At 34.6% G+C, this 27,869-nt stretch overlaps 1 protein-coding gene across 2 annotated transcripts in view; it reads right to left on the bottom strand.

Annotated features, from left to right (window-relative positions):
• Positions 1 to 27,869, bottom strand: part of Gdi (GDP dissociation inhibitor) — a 226,466-nt gene that overhangs the window by 136,385 nt on the left and 62,212 nt on the right. For both annotated transcript variants that reach the window (XM_089597238.1, XM_014349228.2), the window contains one exon: positions 3,662 to 4,075. In XM_089597238.1, the coding sequence (XP_089453364.1) occupies positions 3,662 to 3,996 (335 nt within the window). In that variant the 5' untranslated portion in view covers positions 3,997 to 4,075. The remainder of the gene's footprint in view (positions 1 to 3,661; positions 4,076 to 27,869) is intronic.

Genomic DNA, 27,869 nt, shown 5'->3' with positions numbered 1-27,869 from the left:
TAAAAGGTAATAATGATGTAGATTCTGTGATTAACGTTATTCTGAAAAAGAAGACCTTGAAATTTTCCTGGCCAGCAATTATTTCAGCTCAAAATTTATACTTAAATAATTTTGTATGTGTAAATCTTTTATGTCATAACATAATCCCTCTGAATGCATAAATTTTTAATAAACGTACAAATGGCATGCATTTCTACATTGATTTCATAAAGTGAAAGACTTTCTTCAGTGTAATTAGGATGTTTTATTGGAAAACTCAAATAAATATTGTCAACAGTGTTTTTAACTCCTTTATGACTTGCATAATCTACGTATGATCTCATCTTGTATGCCGTAGTAATTCTCACTTTCTCAGGGCACTACTGTTGAAATTTTTTCGTCTAAAAAATGCATTAACTAATTAGGAGGTGTTAAAATAACGTTATTTGTTAAAAGATCATTTACGTCTTAAAAAAATTCTGAACAAACATCTTTGTGAATCCAATGATTTATTTGTTCTTAGTTTTCAAACTTTATAAAAAGTCAGAAATGAAAATTGTAGTTCTTTAAATTATATTATTTTAACTTCTATTTTTTTCGAATAGAATTTGGCGAAAATCACCTCCTCAAATTAATAATTCCTTACTAAAACAATAAACGATTTATTAAGCTTTTTTATAACACTGACGCTTTATTCTAAATAATAACATCAGTCTTCCATTATTATATCGATATTACTTGCCATTTTAAATTTGGTGAATTTTAAAGACTTTTTGTCGTTAGGTGGTAATATGTATTTAAAAATACTGTATACCCTACAATTAAGTTGAGCTAGAGATAAAATTAATATAAATTTAAATTAAGTGTACAGCTACATATGAGGCATTTCACGTCAAATCGCACAGGCTGCGCGCGAGACCACTTTTCATGCTTTGATTACAGTATCAAATTAATGAGGAAGATAAATCGGAGTAAGCATTTCCGACGTATTTTAACCTCAGCTTTTCAATGAAATTATTAAAATTACAAAAAAAAGTCAACATAACCTCAAAAAAATATAAAACATGTTATATCTTCAAAAGGGTGTCTCGAATCTTTTTTTTTATTATCTAAAACGAAAGAGGAGGTTTTTTTACGTTAGTATAGTGATTTTCAGAATGTCCACTATTATATTATTCGAGAAATCTAACGTCAAAGTCTATGCTCTCGTGCCGCCGCGATGGACGGCCTGGTGGCGGACGTAGCGCCGCATTCGTACCAAATCATACGTTTGAAAACAACGCAATATTCCTAATAAATGTTTTATAATAAAATAAAGTATTGACATGTTTACATAATAATAAACAATTTGTATTTATTTAAACTTTAATTTAAACTTTAATACTGTACACTATGCAATATATTATTGTATCGTATAAAAACAATTAAATATTTTTCTTTACCTTTGCAGTTTTCTTGAAAGTAGATTTTTTAATTTTTGGATTGGAAATTTTCGGAAATGTTTGAAATATTGAACTTAAAGATGTATGACGCAGCTTAAATGTGTTTTCATCAAGAGGGATAAATGCGTGATATCGAAGAGTTCCTGGTATCATTTTAGCCTTATCAACCCTTTCTTTCAATTTCAAAGCAGCTTCCTTGTAAGATTCTTTATCACTGAAGAATACCTCGGTTTCTTTGCTTTGGCCTTTTGCCCATTTGTAAAGGTCTTCAGCTGTTAAAATTCTATTTCGAGATGTGTTTTGTAAGCTAGCTTTTCTCGCTGGGTTAATAAGGGTTGATAAGGCTTAAATGATATCAGGAACTCTTCGATATCACGCATTTATCCCTCTTGATGAAAACACATTTAAGCTGCGTCATACATCTTTAAGTTCAATATTTCAAACATTTCCGAAAATTTCCAATCCAAAAATTAAAAAATCTACTTTCAAGAAAACTGCAAAGGTAAAGAAAAATATTTAATTGTTTTTATACGATACAATAATATATTGCATAGTGTACAGTATTAAAGTTTAAATTAAAGTTTAAATAAATACAAATTGTTTATTATTATGTAAACATGTCAATACTTTATTTTATTATAAAACATTTATTCGGAATATTGCGTTGTTTTCAAACGTATGATTTGGTACGAATGCGGCGCTACGTCCGCCGCCAGGCCGTCCATCGCGGCGGCACGAGAGCATAGACTTTGACGTTAGATTTCTCGAATAATATAATAGTGGACATTCTGAAAATCACTATACTAACGTAAAAAAACCTCCTCTTTCGTTTTAGATAATAAAAAAAAAGATTCGAGACACCCTTTTGAAGATATAACATGTTTTATATTTTTTTGAGGTTATGTTGACTTTTTTTTGTAATTTTAATAATTTCATTGAAAAGCTGAGGTTAAAATACGTCGGAAATGCTTACTCAAATTTATCTTCCTCATTAATTTGATACTGTAATCAAAGCATGAAAAGTGGTCTCGCGCGCAGCCTGTGCGATTTGACGTGAAATGCCTCATATATACGTAATAGTAGTTTTCCTACGAGTTTGAAAAGTCTTTGTTTGCGAACCGAGAGGTTTGCGGCCCGAGCCGAAGGCGAGGTTCGTAACGAGGTTCGTAAAGGAGACTTTTCGAACGAGTATCGGAAAACTGCTTTTTTGCCCGAGGAAGTACCAGCCTCCCAAAACCACCCAAGGGCGGAAATGGTAGTTTTTCTACGAGTTTGAAAAGTCTTTGTTTGCGAACCGAGAGGTTTGCAGCCCGAGCCGAAGGCGAAGTCCGTAACGAGGTTCGTAAAGGAGACTTTTCGAACGAGTATCGGAAAACTGCTTTTTTGCCCGAGGAAGTACCAGCCTCCCAAAACTACCCGAGGGTGCACTGGAGTGGAGATATTTCGCAAAAATTTAAAAAAGTTCTTATTTTCAGTAACTGTTAAGTTTAAAAACGTTTCCTCAACAACTTAGACTGTGGGTTGCGAAAATCGCGATAAGCGTATTGGTTATTAATGTACAAAAAATAATATTGTTCGTGACGAAAACTATAATTTTGGAGGTAAAAAAAGCCTTGTTCTCTAAGGTACAAGGTATTTTGAGTTAAAAGATTAAAAGATCGGGAGACTAATTGTCTGTATAGAGTTGTGATGAATAACATTTTTCTAGTTGAAAGTATAACTACCTCCCTTTATTTCTCGCGATATTATTTTTTTTTTTTTCTCCTATCACCTTTCCTCCCTCTAGTAAACTTGAGAATGCACGGCTAAGGCACTATTTACATACACAGCGTTATACATTCCGATCTGTTGATTTAACTTATTTGGGATGTTTCCTTATCTATGAATGTAATAAATGAGTTCATAAAAATTATAAACTACATTATTTTTAAGATCAGTTATGTGGAATCAGTTAACTAGTTTATTGATTTTTAAAAATAATTAAATGCAAAGGTTCCAAAAAGCTGTAAGCTAATAAATTGACAATAACATTGAAATAAGCTAAGATTTAACATCGAAATAAAATTATGTCATTGAGTAGTCAGTTGGGAATGAATAAAAGAAAAAAGTAAATAATTTTGGTGTCTATTTCTTGATGATAATCTATTGAAAGTAAAAAGAATGTTCATATATTTATAAAAAACAGTTTAATGTACTAATAAAATAGGTTATCATAGGCTGAATTAAAATACTAAACTTACCTGTACAATGCAAGAGCATGACCAGTAAAATCTTGAGTATTTTTATCTAAATTAAATTTACTGTATAATGCACTCATAGGGTTTTTGAACGGATCGAACCCAGCCCATGTTTTAGGATCATCTTCTTGCACATTTTGAACCCATTCTAAAAAGTTTTTAAATCTTCTTTTTTCAAAAAGCCCCATCAAATCACTTGATAAGGCTTCTTGTTGATCAATGGGAACTTTAGAAATTTTTCCAGATTTGTAAACATATGATCCCTCCACACATTTAAATTCTAAATAACGAGTGACTCCAGTGTGGATCAGTAACTTTACAAGTAAACCATTTGCCATCAAAAATTTGGGTATTAGATCCACATTCCAATCTCTGCCTCGGCCATAGCTTTGATCAGGTGGAGGAGCTTTGAACTTGCTTAAAAAATAAGACATATTCAAATGAATGTAAGCATAAATATTAGCATACGTAACGTCTAATTTATTTATTAAAATGCTGCAGACAGTTATCACATTTTAATTTTTTTTCGGTATAAGCAAACACATCTTGTTTTTGTAAGACCAGCCACTGTTCAAAGAATCTTATATTTTCCATTCACTCTAAATATTTTTTCAATAAATATTCATGAAATATGAACTAGTTCTGGGCCAACTAACCCAAGGTAATTTGGCAGATTAACATAAAATCAAATTTTTCAAGCTAAACTCTTAAAAGATAGGATGTACATTCTTACACTTGGAGTGTAACCAATTAGATATTAATAACATTTTACGTACAAAGCCATATTGTCTAAATATTAGTACAAAGACGGGAAAGTTAACTACGAAAAGAATCATTAAGAAATTATGGTTTTAACATTTAGAATGAATCTAGGAGACACACAGACTTTTTAAATACTCGCGATCTTTTTGGATGTAAGGAAGAAAAGCAGTGAGCCATGCATGTTGAGCAAGCTTCATGTGCTGAGCAGCCCAAGTCAGAGATTATAAGACACTTCTGTCTCAGCTTGAAACCACGATAATGAGTTACAAGTAACTTGCTAGCATTTATAAGAAATAACATAAGTGTAAAGTCAGAGTAATTTTGTTGGTTTATAACAGTGTTTCTAACTTCCCAAGACATTTCGTGCACACTTACGCGCATATTTACTCTCTCTCTCTCTCTCTATCTCTTAGCAGAAGAAGGGGAGCGCCCTCTTCTTAATTTCAACTTGAGCCCCACCCACTTCTCACAGCTTAAATATCACATTCAACTGTAGCTGAGCAGAGTCCTCGATGGGTCAGTTGGATAAACCTCTTACTCATACGAGACCCTGCACGGCAAATCTTCGATTCCTGGTCGTTGCAACTTTTTTTTTCTTATTTTTTTATGGAAAATATACGTGGATGATAAAATAAAGGTTTTCTTTTGCAGGAGAAATTTTCTGCAAATTATTTAGAGACATGCTAGACAAATTTCAGCTTTATCTAATAAGAAAAATTACTTTTTTAAAAATTACGTCAATTATTAAATCAAAAGCGCCTGCTGAAAATAATAAATAAGCAGAGTACGCTACGTGAAATTTCACGATTTTCATAAATTAATATGTATATTTCAAAAATTTGAAATATGTACTTGCATTTCGTACGTATCATGCGTACATTTTAAAAATCTTAAACCAAATAATTTTGATATGAATTAACATGTGGAATAACACATAAATTAACAAAAGATGCAATGCACTGTTTTTTCTATTAATAAATAAACTATCTATAAGGAGAAAATTATACAGTAAATTATGTGGACTAAGTGGTAAGGCGCGACAGGTCGGTTAGCGGACGCTAATTCGCTGTTGGCGCGGAGATGTTTGTTTTGATTCTGCGACTTTTTAGGAAGACGCGCACTCGTGCATGCAGACGGTTGGTGTTTGTTTTCATTATGTCAGTTTGTCAGTTGACTTGTACACTGAAAAAAAAATCAAGCAGCTGTAGCATGAGAATCTATACTGCGTTAGTATGACTATCGATTGATGTGTGCAATGCTTGGGTTTCAAGTACAGATCGTATGAGATGCGCTCAAAGTAATATAGTATGGTCTGCTAGCGTATACACTATGACACACATCGGGCGTAGCGCGTGAAGCCCACGCGCAAAGTGTTTCGCGTGTACGCACGCTGAATTCGAGTGGGAGCTATAGGCATACCCTATACATAACATACGCGGTCTGCAATTGGGATTATGCCTCTACCACGTGACCTCAGTATATGTATGACTAATATAGAGGAGAAATAACACAGGTCTAATGGGAGGAATCTTGTTTTTTTTTTTTCGCACTTAAAAAGATATTAAGCTTAAAAAGGTGGTTAATTCTATGTTACTGACATAATGAGAGTTACGTAGTTATTTTTTTCCTTTGATGAATTCGTTCACGAAGGTTGAAACAGCATTTTGAACGTATACGGAGTGCCGTTAACCCTACTTTGAGCTGTTTGTTTCAGCTGTTGCTGCTGCTGCGCTACTGCTGCTGATGCTCAGAGATAAACAAACAGCTCAAAGTAGGGTTAAACGGCACTCCGTATACGTTCAAAACGCTGTTTTAACCTTTACAAACGAATTCACCAAAGGAAAAAAATAACTACGTAACTCTCATAATGTCAGTCAAATGGAATTAACAACCTTTTAAAGCTCAATATCTTTTAAAGTGCGAAAAAAAATAGAAACAAGATTCCTCCCATAAGACCTGTGTTATTTCTCCTCTATATTAGTCATATATATACTGAGGTCACGTGGTAGAGGCATAATCCCAATACGCATTCATTACAGCTGATAAACTGATGTAATATGTGTGATGCTCGTGTGATTTTATGTGTATAATGATAAATGACCAAGGTAATAGTTATTTCTTTAATGAATACTAAATTAATGTGGCGATTGTTCATCATTAATTACTAATATTTTGTTCAAGTGCACTACATGTGAATTGTGCTCAACTTTATTTGTCAACACCCTGCGCTGAGTGCATTATATATATATATACAGCATGATATGTAACGGTGGCATTTCCCAAGAACCGCGTGTAGAGCGATTTTTTCTGACGCGAACCCCGTTAGAATTAATTTTTTAGGGCAAATAGCTTTTAAATGGGAGCCGATTGAGAATACGTTCAAAACTACCCCTAAATGGGGTTGGAAAGCTATAGCGCGCCCGCATGAACTCGCGATGTTGCCACATTGTTATTGGAGCTTAGTTGGTAAGCAGTGAGAACTATATCCATGTGCACACGCAAAAGCGTCAGCTACTGCTGGTAACTTGAAGGTTGGATGTAAAAATTTTTACCTTAAGGTAAATATTGTCTGCTCCTTATGTTGTCAGTTGTTTATCCATCACGCGCTTACTGTCTTTCTCACTCTCATGTTGGACAAAAACATCTTTAAATTTTTATACTTAAGTAATGTTACCTCGAATGAAAGTAAAATACCATATCAGTAGAGATTTTTCCACTCTACACGATAGTATTTTTGCAAAAATAGTCGAGCTCTCGGTCAAAAATATTGTTGTTAGGTATGTCTTGCTTACGTTCCCGGGTATGTCGTCTGTACATGATTTAGAACGAGTCCATTCATAAATTGCAATAATCAAGTACCCGGGAAGTACCCACCAAGTGCCCGGAAAGTACCCGAGGAAGTGCCCGGGAAGTCCCCGCCAAGTGCCCGCCAAGTTCCTGGGAAGTGCCCGCCAAGTGCCCGGGAAGTACCTGAGGAAGTGCCCGGGAAGTACCCGCCAAGTGCCCGGGAAGTACCCGAGGAAGTGCCCGGGAAGTCCCCGCCAAGTACCTGGGAAGTGCCCGCCAAGTGCCCGGGAAGTACCTGAGGAAGTGCCCGGGAAGTACCCGCCAAGTGCCCGGGAAGTACCCGAGGAAGTGCCCGGGAAGTGCCCAGGAAGTACGCGCCAAGTGCCCCAAGTGTACTTGGCGGGTACTTCCCGGGCACTTGGCGGGTACTTCCCGGGTACTTGATTATTGCAATTTATGAATGGACTCGTTTTAAATTGTGTACAGACGACATACCCGGGAACGTAAGCAAGACATAACAATATTTTTGACCGAGAGCTCGACTATTTTTGCAAAAATACTATCGTGTAGAGAGGAAAAATCCCTACTTATATGGTATTTTACTTTCATTCGAGGTAATATTACTTAAGTATAAAAATTTAAAGATGTTTTTGTCCAACATGAGAGTGAGAAAGACAGTAAGCGCGTGATGGATAAACAACTGACAACATAAGGAGCAGACAATATTTACCTAAAGGTAAAAATTTTTACATCCAACCTTCAAGTTACCAGCAGTAGCTGACGCTTTTGCGTGTGCACATGGATATAGTTCTCACTGCTTACCAACTAAGCTCCAATAACAATGTGGCAACATCGCGAGTTCATGCGGGCGCGCTATAGCTTTCCAACCCCATTTAGGGGTAGTTTTGAACGTATTTTCAATCGGCTCCCATTTAAAAGCTATTTGCCCTAAAAAATTAATTCCAACGGGGTTCGCGTCAGGAAAAATCGCTCTACACGCGGTTCTCGGGAAATGCCACCGTTACATATCATGCTGTATATATATATACATATACTAGTGGGGCTAACGCCCCCCTGCGCGCACTGCGCGCCAACCCCCCAACTTCCGAATATTTTATAAGAAATACATTTTTACAATTTTTGTGTATTTCTTCTTATTTATTCTTAACTTTTTCAGTTACACAGTAAAGTAGCTTTAAAAAAATGATATATATTGGAATACGATAAATTTGACGTCACCACGTCAAATTTTTAGTGGGAATTTGTGATTCCTGATACATCAAGTTATCTTGAAACATTCGAATTATTATCTAAAATAAAAAAACACGTAAACTTTTAAATAAAATCCAATATTCTATTCATGTTAATTAATGATATTAAACATACATTAAAATAGGAAAATCAAACGAACTAAATAAAGAAATAGTAGATGAAATTAGTAGTTATGTAGATGCCAGATATGTAAGTCCAATGGAAGCAGCTTCGAGACTTCAAGAATATCCAATTTGTGGTACAAGTCGTACAGTTGTAAATCTAGCTGTTCATCTTAAAAATAAACAAAAACTCATATTTGAAGAAAATAATATCAAAAATTTAATAAAAAATTATCAAACATCCCTTACAGCTTGGTTTGAATAAAATATAGTTGATGATTTTGCAAAATCACTAAAATATGTTAACATTCCAGAACATTACATTTTTGACAATAAACTTAAAATTTAGAAAAAAAGGAAAGTTACACTGAAAAATATTGCTATAGGTAGATTAAACATAGTATCTCCAAAAGATCGTGAACGCTTTTTTTTAAAACTCATTTTAAATAAATTACATGGGGCTACATCGTATAAAGACGTTAAATAACATAATGGAATAACATATAAAAATTTCAGAGATACTGCAATTGCAATGGGCTTAATAGAACATGATTCTGTAATCGACAATATTTTTAAAGAAGCCATAACAATTATGTTTCCATACCAGTTAGGATAATTTTTTGCTTGGTTTTTGATTTCAGAAACCATTCAAGAAGATAAAATATGAAATAAATATAAAAAATATTTTACGGAAGACTTCGATAATGATAATAATAATTGTGCTCTTCTACATATTAATCAAATTTTGGTATCGGAAGGTAAATCATGTGAGTCTTTCAGTTTACCGACACCAACCATTAGCAACTATATAAGTAATTGCAATATTGAGGAAATATCTTTCAGTAAAAAACTGTTCGATGTAATGTACACAAATTTAAATGAAGATCAAAGAAAAATTTTTAAAACTATTTGTGAACAACATGAAAAAATATATTTCATAGATGGTCCTGGTGGATCCAGAAAAACCTACTTATATAAGACACTCATTTATTACTTTATTTCTAGAGGTAAAAATATTTTGTCAATGGCTTGGACAGAAATTGCATCTTTATTACTACCAGAAGGTATGACCAGTCATAGAACTTTTCGTTTACCTCTAGACTTAGATAATATTGAAAGTGTATTTTTAGAATTTAAAACTGAAAAAAAAAATTAAGGGAAGTTGATTTAATAATATGGGAGGCTTCTATGATTCCGAAAAAAGCTTTAGAAATCGTTGATAGAACGTTGAGAGACTTGTGTACTACAAAACTTTGCTTTGGTGATAAATTAATAGTATTAGGAGGAGATTTTCGACAAATCCTTCCAGTTATAAGAAACAGTAATAGAACTATAATAATAGAAGAAACTATTAAATCATTATTTTTATGGAACTTCTTCAAAATTTAATGACTACAAAATAATATCCGTTCTAGTAATAACGAATTTTCAAAATTGTTGTTAAGAATTGGAGAAGGGGACATAGAAACATTTAACATTCCTAAATCCTGGATAACAGATGATGTCTGTACCAAAATATTTGGTAATTACAGCAACTGTTTTGACAATAACGTGATACTAACTTCACATAATAAATATACTTTTTTTTTAAACAATAAGATTTTAAGTAAATTACATGGGGAAACTAAAACTTATAACAGCATCGATACTGCAACATATAAAGGTGTTGATAAATCAGATGATAATATTCATATAAATTTTCCCGTAGAAATGTTAAACAACATTCGTGAAGGCTTGCCACCTCATGAACTTAAATTAAAACTAGGTACAATAGTAATACTAATTTCAAATTTGAGTATATCAGACGGATTATGTAACGGTACACGATTGCAAATTACTAAATTACTGAAGTATAACGTAGAAGGCGAAATAGTAACGGGAGAAAAAATTAGTAATAAAGTTTTCATTCCAAGAATTACATTAAATACTGGAAATACTTCATCATTACCTTTTATTTTCTATAGAAAACAATTATCATTAGTTGTAGCATTTGTTATGACTATAAATAAGTCTCAAGGTCAAAACTTTTGATAATGTGGGATTATACTTAACAAAACCTTGTCTTTTCTCATGGTCAATTATACGTGGCTTTATCAAGATGCAAAAATAAAAATGGAATTTTGTTTAAGTCGATAGAGAAAACAGTTAAGAGTTTGAAAATATAGTTTGGAAAGAAATTTTTGAATATAACAATGTATCTAATATTCATAACAAGATTTAATTATTATTTTTTCATGTATACGTAAAATTTATTAATTAATAATATATATCATAAATGTATATCGTGTTCATCTATTGTACCAAGTTCAGCATTAATTTAAATCAAAATGGAAATGGACGTAAGTCTTCGTGGTTTGATCAGGCTTTATAAGATGACTCATAAAGTGATGCGAAACTTTCACTGTTTATATTAATGATACTCTAAATTTAACTTAAGTTTATGTACGTAAAAAGAAGAATTGTGAAATAAAGGACTATATAAGTGATGATGATATAATAATTATGCGCACCAATATATGTGTATATATTATTTGGTTTCGAAATATTGTTAACTCCATATAAATTGGTTTTTAAACGTACTTAGTTGTATAAATAATGATGTTTTGCGCAACAACCCCCTATGAATCAATTTATGACTTTAAATTTCTTCTTGACGATGAAATAAATCATGGCAATAAGACAGTTTTGTCCAAAGATAGGTACAGACGGTATGATTACGGTCAGGTTTCAAAAAAGTGGTGTGGGGAGGCAGTGGGGGCCACGAAAAAATTCGTGGGGGTCAAAGGGAGGGCCATAGGGGATAGGTGGGGGAATGTGGGATGTTTTGAGAAAAAATACTATACAATGTCTTCTGATAAAAAAAGACTTTAAAGCGAAAACCCCAAATTTCTTGTAATGATGACACATCAAAAAAACAAAAAAAAAATTTATATTTTTACAGATACATGGTTACAAGAAAATCAATTTAATCATTGGCTTTGCAAAGATCCGTCAAACATTGAGAAACCTGCTCGTTGTTTTCTTTGTTGTGTTAACATTACCTGTTACAACCGACAAGACTTGATTAGGCACGCTGGGACTTAAACTCACAGAGATAACGTTAATGTTGCAAGGGAAAATGGAACCCTTATAGATAGAGAATCTGAACATATCGACACACAAGTCAAAGAGTTTGAGTTGATGACTGCTCTTTTTTTAGCAAAACACAACGTATATATTCAACTTGTTGACGATTTGATTCCCCTCATCCAAAAAATGTGCAAAAAACCTCACATAGTGGAAAAAATGAGAATGAAAAAAGATAAATGTGCAAGCCTAATCAAAAATGTTTTGAGTGCACACGAGCTTACAAAAATTCTCGATGTATTGAAAAAACAGCGGTTCTCGGTTTTGGTTGATGAATCTAAAGAAATTTCTTTTAAAAAATTTTTATGTGTTGTAGTAAATTACGTAAGCCCTGACAACGGTAAATTTATGTCACATCTCTTAACTTTGATTGAATTAGATGCAAAAGAGTGTGGTGCAAAGGAAGTTTTTAATTAGTTTGAAAAATTTTTTAATGACAATGAAGTCCCTTTCAGTAATATTACTAGCTTAGCCTGCGATTATGCGAGTATAATGACCGGTTCTCAGAATTCTTTTTATACTTAGCTTAAACAAAAATCTCCCAACTTAATTTTGCTACCGTGTATTTGTCACAGTTCTGCTCTAGTTGCGAAAAAAAGTTGCACGCATATTCCTGCGGAGTGCCAAACAATGCTTAAGGCTATTTCAAAGAATTTTTCTAATAGTTTTAAAAGGTTGCAAAATTTTAAAGATTTTTAAATTTTTTATGATGTTTCAACTAAAAAAATTCTCAAGTTAGCTAATACCAGATGGCTCATCTTTTATAATTGTACCGACCGTGTTCTCGAAAATTTACAAGCTTTGGAGTATTTTTTTATGCTCGAGTGTCACGAAAATCAACCCTGCAAAATAATAAAGAAAAATCGAGCTCACCGAAAAGTATTTACACGTTATTAACTGATCAAAAGGTCATAGCCTACTTACATTTTTTACATTATAGTCTGATTCATTTCAATAAGTTTAACGCAAAATTTCAAACGAAAAATACAATTATTCATAAAGTAAGTAGTTCATGTTCAGAAATTTTGATCACGGTTTGCTCAAATTTTCTGAATGAAAATGCAGTAAAAATAATTATAAAGGACAAAAGTAGTAAAGTAAATGATGAAGACTTGAAATCTTTGGAAGATATTAATGTCGGTAAAATGTGCGCTTCAGTTTTAAAAAGTATTCCAAAAGAAGATGAAGTAGAAATTCGAAGAAACTGTTTAAAATTTTATCTGACAGCATATCAAAAAATTCAATAAACATTTTTTAAGAACGACGATGTTTTAATTACGCTTAATTTTTTAGAACCTCAAAATGCTTTGAGTGAAGAAATTTGGAATAAAAATCCTAATATAGTTAATGATCTTCAAAAATTCTTTCCATACACTGATGTTGATTTTGACGAATGAAAAGATGAAATTAAGTCTTTACCAAAATGTTTTAGCCATATGACAAATGAATGATATAATTTAAATGTTGATGAGTTTTGGAAAAAAATAGTTGATACGCGTTGTGAAAAAGGAAACATACTATTTAAAAATATAAAAACTTTAATTAATAGCATTTTAACATTACCACATTTTAACACCGAGCCTGAAAGAATTTTTTCCATTGTTACTGATGTTAAAACTAAAAAAAGAAATAAAATGGAACTTGATTTATTAAATGCAATATGTGTTATAAGATCGTATTGTCCGCAAGTCAGTGTCAATTCATTAAATTTCAAAATTACCCGTAATCACCTTGATTCATTCAATACAAAAATGTATAAGCATAAAACGAAAGTCACTTCAAAGCAAGATGCTAAAAATTAATAATTTAAATATTATTACTATCATTTACTTTCTACTTGAGAAACCAACAATATCATGGATATTTCTGTAATATCGTATTTTATATTGTACGTATGTACCTAATTCACCTAGTCATTTTGTGATTACCATTACGCTTGTACATTGTACGTTGAAACTATAGTAGTAAAAAGTTTTGTATTAGAATTGTTTGAAAATTTGTGATAGTATAAAATAAAATATAATAAAATGTATAAATTATTAAGTGAAGGAGATATATCATCCATTCGTTTAGTCATTAAGAAATTGAGATGGTGTTGGTTATTACTGTTACTGCATGAGTTAAAAATTCATTTGTTTATGTAAAAATGTTGGAATTGCTCTAATGTATGTAATAATCTATTTTCTTTGGTACTAAAAAAATAACTTTTTTTTTGCAGCTTTAACAGTTCATCAATTAAAACATTATTCTGGCATTATTAATAGTGGATTAGGCCTATGAGGGAGACCACTGAAAGAAGAAATTAAAGCTTGACTTACAATTTTTTAGCAAAGTGAAATTTCATTGTAAATTAAACTCCTTACTTAACGAGATTTTTTGTTGTTATATTTATATCAATACTTTTTTAATTTTTTTTTTTTAAATATAACGCGCCGAGATACTTACCGCTAGGTGGTGTGGAAACAGTATCATTTTATTTTTTTTTTATGAAACCATTTTTACTTTATTAATTTTATGTTAGTTGCTTATTACATAACGTACCATCTTAACACTTTTCCACGTTATGTTAATTCATATAAAACTTATGTGGTTCAAGATTTTTAAAATGTACGCATGTTATGTACGAAATGCAAGTACACATTTCAAATTTTTGAAATATACATATTAATTTATGAAAATCGTGAAATTTCACGTAGCGTACTCTGCTTATTTATTATTTTCAGCAGGAGCTTTTGATTTAATAATTAACGTAATTTTTAAAAAAGTAAATTTTCTTATTAGATAAAGCTGAAATTTGTCTAGCATGTCACTAAATAATTTGCAGAAAATTTTTCCTGAAAAAAAAGCCTTTATTTTATCATTCACGTATATTTTCCATAAAAAAATAAGAAAAAAAAAAGTCGCAACGACCAGGAATCGAAGATTTGCCGTGCAGGGTTTCGTATGAGTAAGAGGTTTATCCAACTGACCCATCGAGGACTCTGCTCAGCTACAGTTGAATGTGATATTTAAGCTGTGAGAAGTGAGCGGGGCTCAAGTTGAAATTAAGGAGAGGGCGCTCCCCATCTTCTGCTCAGAGATAGAGAGAGAGAGAGAGAGAGTAAATATGCGCATAAGTGTGCGCGAAATGTCTTGGGTAGTTAAAAAGACTAGTTTAAAGCTGAGAATCAATTAACTTGTTTTTTTATATCATGAATTTATGGATAGTGACTGGATCTGTTTAGTTCTCTAGGCAGTGTCTATATGTGTCAAGGATAAAATAGCTTATAACTATGTAAGCAACAAACAGTGTCAACATACTGTTTAAAGTAAATTAGTATTGCACCTTCTGATGCAATCTTAATCCAAACCTACACTCTCATTGATTTCGGCTTCACTGTGGTTAACAGCTTCAAGAGTATAAGTTATACACATACAACCCTCGTTGATGGACACAAAGCATACTTTCACTGTTAATGACAAAAATTAATATTTGAGTTAAGCAATTTTACGAATTCTGTTTTAGCAGAATAAAAAAATTGATACAAAAATAAAAAAAATAAATTAAAAAAAACAAAAGAGATCTAAAAAAGTGGCGTTGGCTCAGTGGTAAGCGTGCTTTTTACTGGTACAACGTCGTTCTAAGGATCGTGATTTCGACTCCCAGTAAGTTTTAAAACTCACAAAATCTGTTCCACCGGAAAAAGTTCATATGCAACCCAGGCTGTTTTAGGGCCATTTATTTTGACGTTTAATCGTTCATTTATTTGGTACCGTAATATGTACAGTTCTAAAGATAGGTTATGTTTGACTTTGTCTCATTTTATGGAATTATCTTTAAAACTGGTCATTTAGCGTATGTATAATGAAAATTTTCTATAAATTCATAACAATAACTAAAATGGTCAACTACTACAATATTTTTATGACATATATTGCATAACAAATACATGAATTTTCATGTTTTATAAATAGGGATACGTTCCACGAATACAGAAATTTACCTTCTGAGCAGTAAGAAGCAACCACTATATGTAAATATAGTAATAGTACAGCTGAGCTGAGCTCTGTCTGTTCCCGCGCGGTCGAGCAGACGCTGTAAGGCGACGCATACTATTATACAGGTATTGCGGATACATTTTCATGTGATTGTTTGTGTATTGACGCATTTGACGATGCATCAGGATATTTTATTTAAGTATTCAATTCAGCTACGGATTTTGCTCCATGTGGGTATAGACTTGTTGCCAGTAAAAATAAGCAATAGCTGCAGTAGCTGTTGCTGAATGCATATGGATACATTTATGCAGGCGTGGGCTGAATTATGAACGTAAGTTTATCATATATATAATATACAGGCCAGCTAGGCGAGCTGCTTGCCAGCCAGCAGCAGCAGCACTGTACGTTGTATGTATAGGTACAATTCACAGCCATTAGGTAGAAGAGAGAGAAATGTGTAGCTGGCGTGACCATGTTGCAAAAGTATGTCAGTTTTTAGAAAGTCACTACCCAAACCAAGATCCCGAACGTTTAATAAAAAGCTTCGCTTCAAAAAAGACGGAGATGACGAAGGGAAAGAAGAAGAAGATAATTAGAACAAATTTGTTCCATACGACCAAACACCTGAGGGAGAAGTAAAGAAGTATTTTCAAAAAGAACTTAACGATTCAATAAGAAACTTAGGTTTATCCAATGAATCAGCTAAATTACTGGCCTCAGATTTAAAATCAAGAAGTATGTTGAGCCAAACAACCAAAGTGACGTTTTATCGCTGTAGAGATAATGAGTACAGGAGTTTCTTCACTCAAGACTCTAATTTAGTTTATTTTCACGATGTAGTAGGGTTAATTGATAAACTGTCATTAGCCAGATATAAAGTTAATGGATGGCAGCTGTTCATAGATTCCTTTACAGAGAATCTCAACGGTGTCTTATTGCATAGTACCGATAAATTTTCTGCAATTTCAGTTGCTCACTCTACTGTATTGAAAAAAAATTATACAAACCTAGAAATGGTATTGAGAAAACTTAATTATGAAAAGTAAAAATGATCGCTACAACAAAATAGAAGAAAGTATCTTAAATACTTAGGTCTGTTTTTTTTTTAAGTATGTTCAAAACATTCTAAACCTTGAGAGAGCCGGAAAACCAACACATTGGCACATAAAAAAAAATTCCTCAATTTTTAGTTTTGGATAAAATTATTTATATTTTTGATATTTTCACATGTTTCAATATAATTTAATGCAAACTTACCAATTGCTGCCCTTTTTAACCCACTTCTTACCCCATTACTTTTTAATTTAAACTTTTTTTGAATATTACTTTAGTTTATTTGCGTAAAGATGTAATTAAAAATAAATTTCTGTTATAAAAATTTGTTAATGTTACTATGGATGTAGTGTAGATTAGTTTACCCTTCCTCGACACCCCTAAACCCCCCAACCTCCACCTCACATTTTTAGCGACTTTTTATAATTTTTTTTGGACACAAAAATCAGATTCAGTATCAAAAATGCATTGAAAAGATATATTTTTACTTATACATTGAAAATGATTCGATTGTCTATCAAAGAAAATAGTCTTTTAGAGTTTATAATATTTTTGCCATTAAATTCGGAGTTGGCGTAAAAAAAAATATCAAAAACATGTATCTTTACTAATACTTAGAAAATCATTTGATTTTCTAACAAAAAGGGTCGTTTTCACCTCTAAAAAGGGGTATTTTAGGAATTGTCTGAGGGTTTATTGTGTTTTCGCGACCAAATTCGAGGTTAGCGTAAAAAAATACATCGAAAACATATATCTTCACCAATGCATTGAAAATCATTTAATTTTGTAACAAAAAGGGTAGTTTTTACCCCATTGTGTATTTCTTGTAATTTTGACTTTAGATATGGAATCAGCACCGAAAGATACACAGTAAACGTGTATCTACACTTCGAAATAAAAGAATTTTACTGAATTCAAAATTTTTCACATAGACGAGCAGTTCTCTTGCGGGCCGGAAAGCCCGTTTATTGGCAGAACCCGTGATCAACACTTACTCTATGACCAATCAATATTCTAGGGTACCTTTCATACTTTTTTTCTAAGGGCGAAATGCCTACTAAAATCCCGGCCCTCTAAAGGTTTAACTAGCTTTGGAGCAGGCTCGTCGACAATAGCGTGACAAAAAATTTATGAAGTAAATTTTACCACGTCCAAAACTAGATGCAAATAAAAAACACAATAAAATAACAAAGGAGAATCTAGTGCAAACTTTTAAAATTTGTGTCAATGATGCACTTCCATCGCAAAATCTTTGTTTTGTTATCTGATAGTTTGCGTGAGTCTTGGCGCTACACAGTTTAACGAAACATCTTTCTTATAACAATAAAATTGCACTGTCTGTGATTAACCTAACAGCATGTTTTTGAAAGTTGTAAGTGAAGCCATACAATGGACGTTGACTTTCAAAACCTGTAAGTAAGGGCTATTCCGAAGTTTTGCACAAAATAAAACGATAATAAAATCTGAAACCTACTTTATTGACTCACGTCCTTCTTATCTGTGTTATGACCAAACTTGTTCGAAGTATGGTGTTAACTGCTTTATTTAAGAGTCATTCATGGGACTCTTAGTGTTCAGCTCATCAGCTTTCTTTGTTCTTTTAAGTTAGGTAAAATTTTGATTTAAGTGATATGGATAATGTATTTTTTTATTAAAACAATTAAAAATAATTCATTCTTTTAAATACAACTTACTCGGGTCACTTTAACTAAGTTAAGTGTTAATTATATTACTGACAAATAACTTACATCTATCACTGATTGTTGGTACTGCTGCTTCGGAATTCCCTAATTCTTTGTGCAGTAATTTCCAGTGATTCCTTAAACTACACGAATGAGTTTGTGGCCAGTAAGATGTTGCGGTTTCTGCTTTCTCTGCTACCACCAAAACCACTTTTAGCGGTCCTTCTTCATTGTATCTCACTTCTCAGCATAGTCCAATACCATTGATGTTCTCGAAATGCGCCCGTGTTGTCTCAGCCAACACGTTATGCCTTACGTGTATAAGGTAATCCCGAGTCACGAGAGTCAAGAGTAGACTTAAACTTTGTAGCACAGGCGACAGACTTAAAAAAAATAATTTTTCCTTTTGATAGTGTCAGAGCGAGTAAAAGAAGCCCTTGGTAGAATTAGATCAACCAATAAGCAATGTTCTTACAGACTGCGGTGACAGCAAAACAGTAGGCTTGCACGATGATGTTACACGTTTTGATTTAATGTATTAGGAAGTAACAATACAACAGAACCAACCGCATTTATCTGACAAGGGCGATTAAGTTTTTTGGATTAGTAATCATGAAAGCTGTAATTAATCTTTTTGGGGATTTTACAATCAAATTTGAATATAATAAAATAATGTATGAATTACAATTTTTTAATTGGTATCCATTATTAGAAATGGACCATTAATGCGCAAGTAAACTATTGATTCATACATACAATACAATTTGTTTATTTATACATGTAACGTATAATTTCAATACATCCAGGCATTCTTACAACGAAGAAGGCCGTATTATATGTCAGCATATTATGAAACATTCACCTTAAAGCTAATACATACACACGCCTATAAGTGACGCATGAGCTCCAATTGTCACATGAGCTTGCTGTATATACGCAATACGTCTTGTATGAATTTTACGGATGAATTGCGTTTTCACTCATAATATGATTCGTCTGTATCAACTCAGGATGTAACATCTGGACTCCAAGGAGCTCATCTTTAGGTAACCCATTCATGAAAACAGAATACTCCCAAAAGGAAATTTAAAAAAATTATGTGCACGACTAGACAGAACAAAAAAAAAGTCTTCTCTTTTTAAGCCACATGTATAATTGTACTTTCCATATCCTCAACGCTACTGTCAATATCCACGATACGTCATCCTTCATTGTTTATACATACATATTGTTAACTATTTTAAATACCGGATTTCCAGCTCTCGTTACGCTGATAGACTCCGTAAATGCTAGCAATCAGCCTCATGTTGTAACTGTCTCTATTCACTATGCGCTTATGTCAGGTGGTGCCGTCGAGTGAGAGAAATTGTCCCTCGCTAAGATCGCCAGAATGCACGGAGCTTTATAGGAAAAATTTTTAATAAATTTAAAAAAAGGTTATTAAGAGTGAATTGACCAAATGAATCAGTGATTTGAGTGTGTATTATGTTAGTGTACAGTAATAAATTTTTTTTGGTGTTGTCATGTGTACCACAAGATTGGAAAAAATAAAAACATAGATTGCGACTATGATAACATAGCATATGTAACTGCATTATACATGCTTACACTTGTGTTAAGCTTAAAGGATACAGGTAATCCACGGAAACGTAATATAAATGTATAAAAGTTAACCTAACCTGACATTAGTATTTACGTTTATTAAACACTGTGTTGTGAGAAATAGATAAATATAAGTAGTAAGTAGGTACTTGTGTTTCTCAAGCTCCACACAAGTGGAAGCATGGATTTGCACTCATATATGCTGTATTATTACGGTCGCAACCCATGTTTTTATTTTTTTCAATCTTGTAGTACACATGACAACCCCAAAAAACATTTAGTACTGTACACTAACATAATACACGATAAAATCACTGATTTATTTAGTCAATCCATTCTCACTAACCTTTTTTTCAATTTATTAAAAAATTTTCCTATAAGGCTGCATGCATTCTGGCGATCTTAGCGAGGGACAATTTTTCTCACTCGACAGCGCACCGCGGCGCCACCCGATATATGCCCATAGTGAATACCTACTTCGTATACACTATAATTATATAAAGTCTTACACATACCTTCTATTTCTTTCTAGTTTTCTCTTAAGTACTTGAAATTGTTTTCAAACTCAGCATATTCCTACAACCTCCTACTTCTTAACAACTGAGCCCCTACTCCTCACATACCTATAGAATTCAAACCCTTATTCCTGGGAAATGTCGTTTATCTCTCTCAACCTCTCTCTCTCGGCAGTTTATAAGATCTTTCATGGGTACGAATTCTCATGCTTACGGTTTAGAGACTTATAATATTGAGTGATCTTAACTCTAATCTTCTTACAGAGGGTTACTACACTGTACGTCTTCACCGTCTGATATTCAAGTATTTACCTTTAGTTAGAACTCTAGAGTGCAACATATCACAAAGGTTACACTATACTTGGCTAGTTACTGAAGGTATTTTAAAGGCAGGGTAAGAGGACACACACTTTTGGAGCATTCCAAAAGCTAAAATTGCGAGCGCCTGAACTACTCTAACTTATAAGAGGATACACATTGTTAAGGGAGGTTTATAAAACCAATATACATATATACTGTACATATTTAATATGTAAGCATGTACATACATAGGTTATTTAAATTAAATTATAGTTATCGAATGCTTACAAGTCCTACCGTAATAGACTTGTTATCATTCAACTGCATGTTTTTTGTTTATAAAGGACTCTCCACATTAATGATGTCAGACTTATTACACAAGTCACACAAAATCTACTCAGCCGATAACAAATCTTTCCTATAGGCGCATGCCTGCGAATTTTAACTTTTGGAACGCTCCAAAAGAACCGATGTAGGTACACGCACGCCTTGCCTTTTGGAATAGCTCTACTGTCATTGTAGATTCACTGGATGAAATTATTTAAAATGCAAAATCTACGGTACTTTTTATATCAGGGCATAATTATATGCTTATAGATAACAGCTTTGAACCTCCTTATTGCGGAGGACTTTTTTCTGCGCTAGCGAGACTTCCATAAATTCTCTGAAGATATCTTCTTAGCCAGCTTTTCACTTTGAATCCACAACTTCAGACGAAATCCATCGCGCTATCACCTCATCTACATCTAAGGCAATAGGTCACGACAACTTATCAAACAAAATGCTGCGTTTTTCTCTCTGTGTCATCTTACCATTTCTTACTTTTTTTATTCAATACTTTGATACAGCACACACATTTTCCTTTGAAAGAGGGCCTTGTTACTTCCCCTGGCTGAAATCCGTGAATCTACCTCTCTATTAAATACCCGCCGAATAGACTCCGTCTGTAAAATATCAAAAGCCTTTGAGCGTGTACTATTCTAACAACTCTCAGATTTCATTTCAGATGGAAACCTTTTAGATCCTCACCTCAATCTTTTTATTAGTGCCCTAACTCTTCTCCATAGTAACTGGGGGGAGACGGATAATGGGGAAGCCATCTCTAACTGGCGATCTGCTCCTGTAGATGTCCCCTAGGGCAGTATTCTCAGTGCTCTCTTTTTCTTTTTTTGTATAAACGACTTTCCTGTTTTCCTCTCCAATTTAACTACATGATAAATGCGGATAATACACAAGTCTTCTTCTACTGCCCATTTGCCTCTATGAACAAGGGCATCGCTCACTTAAATCGCTATCTTGAAGCCATTACAACCTGGGCTTATCAAAATGGCTTACAGTTAAATCCACAATAATTCAAAGCCATGATTCTCGGCAGCCTAGCCAATATCTCACGACTGAACCCTACATTTCTTATCCCCATTAATATTCATGGCGTCGTGATTCCTGTTGTGGAGAAGGTGACGAACCTGTCTTTGTCCTGGGTGTCATTATCACTCCCAGCATACACTGAACCCCACTGATTAATAAAATAAACCAGAAAATACATCACACTTTTCGCTCTCTCAGATTTCACAGACACCATATCTCGTAGCTTGCGAAAAACTCTTATAAAAACCCTAGTTTTTTCACACTTGGACTATGTATCGTCTGTTTTCTTTCGACTGGATGCCACTCGTAACTTAAAAATGCAAAGAGCCATCAATACATGCATTTCCTTTGTGTTCAGCCCTTTGAAAGCGGCTCACGTAACACCATCACAATTGGACCTGGGCTGGCTTTCGGGTCGACGTACACGCGAGTACCACCTGTGTAGTTTCAGAGATTCCCGAAGGGATAGTAGTTATCCTGGATCCGATGCTTTGGCAGAGAGCACCGGCTTAACCAGCAAGGAGTGGACGTTCCGAAATACGGAGTCTTCTCCAGAGAAAGGCTACACAGTAGCGAGTGGACCCAATGCACTATTGGTGTAGAGAGTGCCAGCTTAACTGGCAAGGTGTTTCCCCGAAGATACTCACACCATGCTCATGGTATGATTAGATGTAATATCAATCAAGAGTTTGCCAACATTTTCTCTTCTTACCTTCCTCTTGTATACACCTATTTTACAGATATACTGCTGTTAAGATCTGCTCTTTTTTTCTTTCCTCTCAGCTTAAGGTCAACGGCACAAAAACAAAAATATGATATGGTATTACATGTATTAATAAGTATCTGTTTAAAAATATTGTTTGGTTTATCAGGTGACCACTGATTATTTGCTAACCACTGTGGTTATGATGACATGACCGGATAACTACAACAGAAGATAGAAAATAATCCAAGTGAAGAAACAATTTTGGAACTAACTAAAACGACCATTTAAACGAAAAAAAAATTTAAACTTATACTTTAGTCAGTTAATTTCTCTAAAATAAGAATTAAAATCATCAAATAATGTTAGAATCAAACAGTAATGGTCATATGGTTACACAAAAAATTATAAAATGTTATTTGATAACACACAGGAATTGAATTAGCAAGTCGTTGGCAACCACCTGATAGTCCGAATATTTTTATACACGTGTAGCGATTAGTTATCGCCTACTTGAGAGAGAAAAAGGTGTTTCGTCCCGAGAGCACGCCGGGACTCATCAGTAAGGCTGATGACGTGCTCTCTGCCTTAGACACAGGAGAGGTGTGGGCTCAGATTGACTCTGATCGCGCTTATATAGTAATCGTGCGGGAATTTCGCCGCTTGACGGGAACGGGCTATTAGGGGCTTGGCCACCTGGCGAGTAGAGCCTGAAGCGCGAGAGATGTGAGACGCCACATCACTCCCCGCCCAGTCACGACGGGAGGAAGTGACGATATGAGTGACGAGGGTGTGAAGGCATGAGAGGGAGAAAGATGTTGAGAAGAAGTCTTGTTGGATCTCAGCGTCTTCCACGCTCCGTTGCGAGAGATGCGGGGCGTGTTGCCGGTGCGTGAACGAGTTGTGCGATGAGCGCAATCGTGTGGTGCGGGGCGCGTGGCCGCCGTGCGTGAACAAGTTCGTGCGATGAGCGAATCGTGTGGGTATCGTTGAGAGGTTCGAGCGAATTGCATGGGATTAGCTGCGTTGCGTGTACCCGGTGTGGAGGATGCGGAGATGCGTAAGAGTATCAGAAGGTTGCGTTTTGTTCTTTGTCGGGGTCACCACTGTAGCGATCAGTTATCGCCTACTTGAGAGAGAAAAAGGTGTTTCGTCCCGAGAGCACGCCAGGACTCATCAGTAAGGCTGATGACGTGCTCTCTGCCTTAGACACAGGAGAGGTGTGGGCTCAGATTGACTCTGATCGCGCTTATATAGTAATCGTGCGGGAATTTCGCCGCTTGACGGAAACGGGCTATTAGGGGCTTGGCCACCTGGCGAGTAGAGCCTGAAGCGCGAGAGATGTGAGACGCCACACACATACTTATGTAAACACGTCATACTCTATGTATTGTGTGTTTTCGTCGAGCCAAGAAGCGAGAAACGAGAGCGGACACTTACAGCAGTATGCTTGTAGAGTCTAGTCTGACTACATGAGTGTATATAAGAGAAAGGTAGGAAGGGAAAATGTTACGAGGCCCACGGCACGACTCGATAGATCGGAAAGTAAAAAAATTCCGCTACCCATTTAGAAATTTCCGAAACTTCCCAAAGCTTACCAGTTTTTAGGGGCGGTATTAATTTTAACGAAAAGAGATTAAGAAAAGATGTGCACTCGCAGGGTGCAAAGTGCCGGGATAGCGAAATCGATTAGCGTAAGTTTGAAAAACAAACGTTGGAAAACAAGAGTTTTTATATAGACAAGACAGAGACTGCTGTGTGCTCATAAGATCCAGAAAGATGAAGTATGCATGCAGTAGATCCATCCCAAAGAACGTGAAACGAGAGAGAACAAGAGAGAGAGATGGATAACCGGTAATTAATGCCAGGAACAAATGTTCGTATGGCAAATATTTACGTTAAATACAACTTAAATATGGTTAATACAATCTCAGTTGATTCATTTACTAAACTTTAAAACCACTTGTTTTATAGAAAGCTACCTTGAAGTTTTGATGTTGAGTGTGCACATAAGGGAACTTACGCAGCCCAATTATTTCCACTAACAGAAAAGTACAAGTCATTCCCCCACGTACAATATATGGATGGATCTTGAGTTAAAGAATAATTTCACAACCACTATTACTCATATACAATATATAACATATACCATTTCATACTACAACGTGTCAGTCAAGCTCAGTGTTAAAAAATCAATATTGAAAATCGATAATAACTGTGTAACACCTACCAGAAACGTGTGCGTTCCATAAAGATCGTCACAAAAAGGTTACTCCCAGCGACTTAATGTTACTCAAACAGAGAATTACAGTCTCTAATCTCAAAACTTGGTAACAACCCTCTTCTGATGCGAATGTAACACTGCACTGAGGCAAATATGACGGCACAAGCCGTTTTATCATTCAACTTCTACTTTTCGAACCATCTAGCGACCGCATCAATATTTTCAGTCACAAGTAGAATTTTCAGAGATAGTTTTTTAAGCTTACACTGCAGATAAATCTGCGGGTCATTAGCGAAAAGCTTTGGCAAGGAACAATCAGAACTAAGTTTACAAAAAAGATTTTGAAAAAGGGCCAGGCAAAGATCTCTATGGAACCCCTTAGTCACACGGCGCAGATGCAGTTAGTCCACTGTACAAGTCATGGGTGCCTATCACAGGCCCCACAGAATCAAAATCTGAGGTCAGTTTTTACTCCAGCACATCAGAATTTTGATCTCATCTAAAAAAACACTCTGAAATCCACCAAAATCTTAGGGGAAAAAAGTATTTTGGTATAGGGGTCCGGCTATGTACTTTGTATATTTTTTTGGTCGCTGAACTCAATTCCGAGGTCAGTTTTTTCCAGCACGCCATGATTTTAATCTAACCTCAAAAATACTCCAAAATCTTGACAAAGCCCTAAAGGCTGTATGATGTACAGAATCCGATCACGCAACCTCCTTGCGGTGTACGATCACGCAACCTCCTTGCGGTGTACGTTGAGTAATGCTAATGCTGACGGTTTTACAATTATTGTAGCTATACAAACCCCCATTACTTGTAAGAATATTTGGTGTAAATTTCGTAAAATCTACGCCTTTAATAGTTTTGCAGAGAAAGATTAAGAGTTACTTTTTTAAATTTCAATTACAGGAATATAAAACTTTACAAAAAGGGGCTTGAAGAGTTTTTAAGATATATATTTAATGTAAGACTTAATAAGTTATAGGGTTTCAGATTTCAAATAGCTTAGGATCATCATTATCAAGGATATTCGTAGTTTTTTAAGTGTTTTTTTGACCATAAGTCTAAATTCTGACGTGCTGGGGTGAAATAGACCTCGGATTTCGATTCAGCAACTCAATAAAACATATAATATACATAGTCGAACCCCTAGACCAAATTTTTTTTTTTCCTGTGAGTTTGGAGTGTTTTTTTAGGTTAGGTCAAAATCCTTACGTGCTAAAGTAAAACTGACTCAAGATTTGAATTTAGCGACCTCAATAACATATAACAAACATAGTCAGACCACCAGATAAAAAAAAAATTTTTTTCTATGTGATTGTGTGGCTCCATCAAAAAGAAATGCTAACGCAGTTCCGAGGTGGAACTAAAGCTCACGGCACTATCCTACACTATCTTAGTTTTAGATGAGTGAGTTAATGCATTTTCTTTTCTACCACAAAAAAAAAAAAAAAAAAAAAAATGCAAGTCAAGTACACTGAAAGTCTTATCCAAAATAAAGAATTCGTAGTCAGTAGACTGCCAATGTGACAAAACTCTTATTGAGACAAGTTGAACACCATCAGTGACTCTCAGCAGTGCGGTTATAGTACTATGTTCGCGCCAGAAAATACACTGCCAGTGCACTGTCACTGAAGTTCTCTCAACATACTGATGAACTTGACTACTTATAATATGATCAAGCACCTCCGCAAGGTGAGGAAAATTTACCATTGGTCGCATGTCATTGGACTCCCTCAGGCAAGACACTTAAGAGGGACATAATAATAGCCTTTTTGTATGGATTAGAATGAATACTAGTTTTGATAGATTAATTAAACGCGTAAGCCATAAATATAGTCACCAACGGCATTACCTCAAGAAAAAATGCAACGACAAGCCATTATCACTACGGACCCTAGATGTACGCGAAAAGTGAGGCACCACCAGCCTCACTTGCACCGCATCGATCAGAACAGAACCAAAAGCTTTTATCGTTGCCACAGCATACTGCAGTACGATACTTAGTTTGGCCACGATGTATGTAGAATGAATGCACGAGACAGACATACTTTAGGGATATTTCTGCAGCTGTAGTGTACAGTGGCAAACACGGTCTGCCAACAGTCAAGCCACATCGAGCAAGTATACGATAGCAGCGAGCCTAAATAATTTTACTGAGCAGGCCCTTCAAACTAATGCTTTCTTGCCACGCTAATCATTTTTTCGGCCATCTCGCGCAGTTTTCTATGTGTAGCAAACATGCCAAGGTTTTTGGTTCTGCGAGCCAACCTATAAAGCATATCAAGCTGCCAACACTTCCCACGTATACACTATGAATCCAAGGCACCAGAAATCTTTGCAGTCTTATTCCTCTAAAAAGTGCAAATTCGACCAACAAGCCAACAACCAGCTTCCAAAATAATTCCACACTCTAATTCATATTACCAGACCTACATTAATCCAACAAGCACCAAAATCCAATACTTAGAAGACTGAAAAAAAATTTATGAATGAAACTTATGCAATTGCGAGAGAATGAGGCCCACTCCTCTTTGCTGAAAGTGACAATACAGTAATCAATGTGAATAAAATCATATGTACACCCAACGGAAAGATATTCTCGGACAGGCCTGATCCGCTAGTTTGCACGTTGAGTATCAGTGCCAATGTATCAAGCATCTGCTAGTACCTAACTTTACATGATCCTACACACTGGCACTGACGCTCAAAGCAAAAAATCGGTGGTCAGCCTT

This window comes from Copidosoma floridanum, unplaced genomic scaffold, assembly GCF_036245765.1.
Source record: "Copidosoma floridanum isolate Cflo_tuat_1 unplaced genomic scaffold, Cflo_Japanese_pri ptg000031l, whole genome shotgun sequence".
Lineage (NCBI taxonomy): Eukaryota > Metazoa > Arthropoda > Insecta > Hymenoptera > Encyrtidae > Copidosoma > Copidosoma floridanum.
This window is presented reverse-complemented; position numbering and strand designations above follow the sequence as displayed.